The sequence below is a fragment of the Colobus angolensis genome, unplaced genomic scaffold, assembly GCF_000951035.1.
Source record: "Colobus angolensis palliatus isolate OR3802 unplaced genomic scaffold, Cang.pa_1.0 Scaffold66, whole genome shotgun sequence".
NCBI lineage: Eukaryota > Metazoa > Chordata > Mammalia > Primates > Cercopithecidae > Colobus > Colobus angolensis.
The window spans coordinates 762028-768962 of record NW_012120265.1 but is presented as its reverse complement, the minus strand read 5'-3'; the positions used below and the strand labels follow the sequence as shown (position 1 = coordinate 768962).

General features: G+C 49.7%; 1 protein-coding gene across 1 annotated transcript in view; it reads left to right on the top strand.

The window, feature by feature from the left end:
• CPAMD8 (C3 and PZP-like, alpha-2-macroglobulin domain containing 8) overlaps positions 1–6935 on the top strand; it is a 151598-nt gene that overhangs the window by 123740 nt on the left and 20923 nt on the right. The window contains 2 exon segments of the mRNA XM_011925896.1: positions 2340–2496; positions 2655–2729. Of these exon segments, the coding sequence (XP_011781286.1) occupies positions 2340–2496; positions 2655–2729 (232 nt within the window).

Below are 6935 nucleotides of genomic sequence, written 5' to 3'. Positions count from 1 at the left end.
TGGGATTACAGGTGTGAGCCACCATGCCCGGCCAGATCTTACTTTTTGGAAGAGCTCTAGGTTTCCAGAAAAATTGAGTAAATAGAATAGAGTTCCCATATACCTCGACCACCCATACACAGTTTCCCCTGTGATAGGCATCTTGTATTAGTATGCTGCATTTGTTATAATTGATGGACTGGCATTAAAACGTTAGGAACTGTTGTTCATAATCTACATTAGGGTTCACTCACACACTCACTATTTATTTATTTATTTGTTTGTTTGTTAATGAATGACAGGGTCTGGCTATGTTGCCCAGGCTGGTTTCAAACTCCTGGCCTCAACTGATCCTCCTACTTCAGCCTCTCAAGGTGCTGGGATTACAAGTATGATCCACCGAGTCCAGCTGAGAGCTCATTTCTTTTTATCACTAGGTAACATTTATCCTGTTTGCGTTTTACAGTGGAAAATCAGAGAGCACAGTATGCTGGACCATGGGAATTCCACAATTCCCAGCACACAGCTGGCTTGGTTCTGTCCTTGCCTCCTGTCCCTGCCATGCACAAAATGCATGGAACTTCCCCATGGTTGCAGTGTGCATAGCTGGTGATGGGGTGGGGATGGGCCTGGGAGCCATGGGGTGTCCTGGCTGATCCAGGGAACATGGGAGTAGAAAGAAGAGGATGCATTTGAGGTACCTGAGAGGGAGAGCGGCCTGGATGAGCTTTGGGTATATTTTATTTTATTTTATTTTATTTTATCTATTTATTTATTTATTCTTTTTGTCTGAGACAGGGTCTCACTCTGACACCTAGGCTAGAGTGCAGTGGCACGATCTCGGGTCACTGCAACCTCTGCCTCCTGGGATCAAGCAATTCTCTTGCCTCAGCCTCCCAAGTAACTGGTATTACAGGCATCCACCACCACGCCTGGCTAATTTTTTTTTTTTTTTTTTAGTGGAGATGGGGTTTCGCCATGTCAGTCGGGCTGGTCTTGAACTCTTGAGTCCCAGCACTTTGGGAAGCCGAGGTGGGAGGAACACTTGAGGTCAGGTTTGAGATCAGTCTGGCCAACATGGTGAAACCCTGTCTCTACTAAAAATACAAAAATATTAGCTGGGCATGGTGGCAATCCCAGCTACTCGGGAGGCTGTAATCCCAGCTACTTGGGAGGCTGAGGTATGAGAATTGCTTGAACCTGAGAGGCAGTGGCTGCAGTGAGCATGGGGGCTCATGCCTATAATCCCACCACTTTGGGAGGCCATGGTGGGAGGATTGCTGGAGCCCAGGAATTCAAGACCAGCCTGGGCAACATAGTAAGACCCCACCTCTATAAAAAATTTAAAAATTCGCTGGATGTGGAGGGAGGCAGGCCAGCAGGCAGGCTAATGTGTCCTGTTTTTGTGATTCGTATAAACAGAGCCTAGAGCCACTTGATTTTGAAGACAGCTTATTCTTTGATCCTGAATTTGCAAAGTTTCCTCTGCTAACAATTCTGGTTTTCATCCCTCATGGCCTCCTGGCTTCCATCTTGTGCTTCTCTCCTTCATTTGTTCACACATTCATTCCCTGGCCTTGACAGCTCTTACTCAGGGTGGCAACTGCAAAAGCAGGGCAAGGGAGATGGGGTGGATGAGGGACAGGCCACAGAGCAGAGATGTCTTTGGCTGCAAGTAACAGAAAATGGGCTGAAGAGCAATTCTGAACATCAGCTCACCCCGCAGGGCTGGGGAGGCTCTACGGTTGGCGGATTCAGCAGCCCCATCGTGCACCGGGGCTTGTTTTCTTCCTTCCATCCCCGGGTATTCCCTCCCTCGGCACATGGCTGTGCCCCTCATGGTGGCAAAATGCTCCCAGCATTGCATCACATGCCCATTCCAAAGCCATTCCCAGGCCCAGTAGCTGGAATGCCCATGACTGTGACTGGCTGGGACCATAGAGGAGCACAGATCTCCAAGGCACATGGCTGCTGGCCCCTGAATGACATCAGGGGCCTTTTGGCAAGGACCAACTGTGAGGCTGGCAACCAGAAGGGTCTTCCTCACATGGCAGGACTGGCAGGGCTAGACCAGCTCACAGAAGGGCCTTGAGTGCTGAGCGAGGAGCAGACCTGAATGCCACTAGGGTAGAGGTCCAGGCAGAAAGGAGAGAGCTCCATCTTCAGGCCCTACCAAGTGCTGGGCAATGTGCCCCCTCCTCCACTCTGACAGCCCTGTGGGGATAGATTGGACCCCTCCCATCTTATAGATGAGGAAATGGAGGCCAGGAGTGGTGCAGGGAGCTTGCTGCAATCCTTCAACCAGCACGTGGGGGCTGACCATTCCGCAGCCCCTCAGGCGACGCCCTGTTCTCTTTCAGGCTCACGGCCTTTGTCTTGAAGTCCTTCGCACAGGCTCACAGCTTTATCTTCGTGGATCCCCGGGAGCTGGCTGCCTCCAAGAGCTGGATCATCCAACAGCAGCAGGCCGATGGCTCCTTCCCAGCCGTGGGCAAGGTCCTGAACAAGGACATCCAGGTAAGTGGCCTCTTGAGCCTCCTTCCAGGGCCTCTCACCTCCTCCTGGAGCCCCAGCCCTGACCTGCCTGTTCCTACTCCTTGGAGCTGCCTGGGGCAAGTAGGGGGAAGTGGACCGTCTCCTTTGGCTTGGGGTGAGGCCTGTGAGTCCCTTTGCAGGGTGGGATCCACGGCACTGTCCCGCTGACAGCCTACGTGGTGGCTGCTCTCCTGGAAACAGGCACAGCCTCAGAGGTGAGTACAGAAGGGGTTTGGGGAGACTCGGGGCTGGTCACTGGAGGAGTGAGTGAGAGGTTCCCTCCTTTATGCCAGGGTTGATTTCTTCCTCCTTGCCCTCCTTCTGCTCATTGTTGAGGCTTTTTCATGCTTTTCATCAACAATGGTCACATTACATCCAGTTTTTTGTAATCTGAGCAGTGGAGAGAGAGATTCCCATGCTACTAGGGGGAAATTGGGCATGTGTTGGGGGCTGGGGAGGTTCTCTGAGTACAAGGCCTCCCATGACTGTCCAGCCCCCAGACCTCCTTCAGAGAATCATTTCAGGCTAGTTCAGGTTCCTGGCCAATGACCCAAGGGTTGGCTTCAGGGAACCCTACAAAATGTTGGATTCATGCATGTTTTTGTGGGGAAGGGGTTAGGATATTCAGAGACAGTTGGACTGGATGGGGCTTAGACGGCCCAAGACACTTGAGGGCCATAGTCTCTTCTATGAGGTGTTCCTGGGGTGGGGGATGGCACAGTCTCTGCAGAGAAGGCTACCGTGATGGATCTCAGCCCTAGGTGAGAAGAATCTGCCCTCCCTAATACCTACATCAATTCTACAATCTCTGATGATAAATTATGAGTTTGGGCAATTCTCAGGATTCTTGGTCTCACAATCCAGACAACTGGTGGGTCTAGGGTTTGCTGTGACATAAGACCTCCACAATGTACAATGTCCAGAGGGTTCCTTGCCCTGTGTTATGGGCTGAATTGGTTCTCCCCTGACCAAATTCTTATGCTCAATTCCTAACTCCCTGTCTTAGCTTGGGCTGCAGAAACAAAATACCATGGAGTAAGTGGCTTCAACAATAGGCATTTATTTCTCACAATTCTAGAGGCTGGGAAGTCCAAGACCAAAGCGCAGGCAGGTTTGGTTTTTGGTGAGGGCTCTCTTCCTGGTTTGTTGACTACCACCTTCTTACTGTGTGTTCACGTGGTGTTTCCCTAGTGTGTACATGTGGAGAGAGAGCTCTAGTGCTTTTCCTCTTCGTATAAAGACACTAATCCTGTTACTATGGAGGCCCCATCCTCATGACCTCAATCTAAACTGAATTATCTCTCAAAGGTCCCCGACTCCTAATACCATCATATTAGGAGTTAGAGCTTCAACATATGAATTCTGAGGAAGATCACAGGTATTCCATGACACCCCCCCCATACCTCAAATTCATCCCCCACATCTCCCATGGAAGTGGTCAAATGTGTCACCTCCCAAATGCATTTTTCTGAAAACTTTCCTGCCAGAGCCCTTGACCCCCACTCTAGTTGGAATGGACAGCACCCAGGATGCTGCACAATTGCTACCCTCCTTTACTAAGGAAGGGTATTGGGAGGCACATTTTTTGAGACCTTGCATGTCTGCAAATATTCTTATTCTGCCCCTGTATGATAGTTGGGCTGGGTATAGAATTCCAGGTTGGAAATTGCTTTCTTGTAGAATAATTGATGATATTCTATCATCTTCTAGTTTCCAGTGTTCCATCGAGAAGTCACTTGTCATTCTGAGTAACTATCCTTTGTATCTGGTTTGTTCCCTTCCTGGAAGCTTTCCAATCTTCTCGTTGTCCATATCACTATAGACAACAAGATACGTGCACTTTTATGACACATATCTTGAGGTGAGGCTTTTTTTTTTCCAGCTCACTGCAACCTCTGCCTCCTGGGTTCAAGTGATTCTCTTTGGCTTGGGGTGAGGCCTGTGAGTCCCCTTGCAGGGTGAGATCCATGGCACAGCAGCTTCAGACTCCTGAGTAGCTGGGACTACAGGCATGTGCCACTGCATCTGGCTAATTTTCGTATTTTTAGTAGAGACCAGGTTCCACCATGTTGGCCAGGTTGGTCTTAAACTCCTGACCTCAGGTAATCCTCCTGCCTTGACCTCCCAAAGGACTGAGATTACAGGCATGAGTGACCCTCATGCCCGGCCCTCCTTTATGTCTTCAATGAGCACTCAACAGGCCCTCCACCTCTTTCCCATCCCTTGAAGTCACTTCACTTCTCCCAAGAATCTTTTTCTGCCTTCTCCAGATCCTTCCAACCTATTTCTCTTCTGAATTTGAAGACCTTCCCCACAGGGCAGCAGTTGATTCTCTCCAGTCTTCTGGGTTCTGGTCTCTTAGATCAGCAGTACCCAAACATTTTGGCACCAGGGACCAGTTTTGTGGAAGACAATTGTTCCATGGCCTGGGGAAGAGGGGCTAGTTTTGGGATGATTCAAGAGCATTACATTTATTGTGCACTTTATTTCTATTATTATTACATTATAATATATAATGAAATAATTATACAACTCACCATAATATAGAATCAGTGGGAGCCCTGAGCTTGTTTTCCTGCAACGAGACTGTCCCTTCTGGGAGTGATAGGAGACAGTGACAGATCATCAGGCATTAGATTCTCATAAGGAGTGTGCAACCAGCTGGGTGCAGTGGTTCACACCTGTAATCCCAGCACATTGTGAGGCCAAGGCAGGCAGATCACTTGAAGTCAGGAGTTCAAGACCAGCCTGGCCAACATGACAAAACCCTGTCTCTACTAAAAATACAAAAGTTAGCCGGGCATGGTGGTGCACACCTGTAGTCCCAGCTACTTGGGAGGCTGAGGCAGGAGAATCACTTGAACCTGGAAGGCAGAGGTTGCAGTGAGCCAAGCTCGTGTCACTGCACTCCAGCCTGGGCAACTGAGCAAGACTCTGTCTCAAAAAAAAAGAAAAAAGAAAAAAGGAGTCTGCAACCTAGATCCCTCATATGCTCACAGTTCACAATAGGGTTCATGCTCCCATGAGAATCTAATGCCGCTGCTGATCTGATGGGAGGTGGAGCTCAGGTGGTAATACAAGCGATGGGGAGGGTCTGTAAATACAAAAGAAGCTTTGCTGGCTCACCTGTCACTCACCTCCTGCTGTGCAGCCCCTTCCTAACAGGCCACCAACCGGTATCAGTCTGTGACCTGGAGGTTGGGGACCCCTGTCTTAGATCATTCCCCAAAGGAGGCAAAACCTGCTATCTTCATTTCCTGTGGCTGCCATAATAAACTGCCACAAACTGGGTGGCTTAAAACAACAGAAATACATTCTCATTGCATTGGAGACCAGAAGTGCAAAATCAAGGCATTGGCAGGCCCTTGCTCCCTCTGCAGGCTCTAAGGGAGGAGCTTTCTTTGCTGCCTCCAGCTTCCAGGGGCTCCAGGCATTCTTTGGCTTGTGGCTGCATCACTCTAGCCCCTGCCTCTGTCTGCATGTGACCTTCTCTGTCTTCTCCCCTTCTCATCTCTTAAACAACACTGTTGCCAGGTGCAGTGGAGCATTCCTGTAGTCCCAGCTATTCAGGAGGCTGAGGCAGGAGGATCGCTTGACCCAGGAGTTCTGGGCTATAGTGCACTGCGCTGATCAAGTGTCTGCACTAGGTTCAGCATCAGTATGGTGACCTCTTGAGAGCATGGGACCACCAGGTTGCCTAAAGAGGGGTGAACTTGCCCAGGTCACAAATGGAGCAGGTCAAGACTCCTGTGCTGATAGTAGTAGTGAGATCGTGCCAATGAACAGCCACTGCACTCCAGCCTGGGCAACATAGTGAGACCTGTCTCTGATTTAAAAAAACAAAAAAATTAAAGGTGCTTGTCACTGGAGGACAAGCACAGTGGCTAACGCATCTAATCCCAGCACTTTGGGAGGCTGAGGTGGGCGGATAACATGGGTCCAGGAGTTCGAGACCAGCCTGGCCAATGTGGCGAAACCCCATCTCTACTAAAAATACAAAAATCAGCTAGGCATCATGGCACGTGCCTGTAATCCCAACTGCTCAGGAGGCTGAGGCAGGAGAATCACTTGAATCTGGGAGGTGGAGGTTGCAGTGAGTTAAGATTGCACCATTGCACTGCAACCTGGGCGACAGAATGAGACTCCGTCTCAAAAACAAACCAACAAAAATTTCCGTGCTGATCATCAGTGGGACTGTGCCTGTGAATAGCCACTACACTCCAGCCTGGGTGACGTAGCGAAACCTCTGTCTGTCATACAAATTTGTTTTTTGAGATGAAGTTTCGCTCTTATCGCCTAGGCTGGAGTGCAATGGCGAGATCTCGGCTCACTGCAACCTCTGCCTCCTGGGTTCAAGGATTCTCCTGCCTCAGCATCCCAAGTAGCTGGGATTACATGTGCCACCACGCCTGGCTATTTTT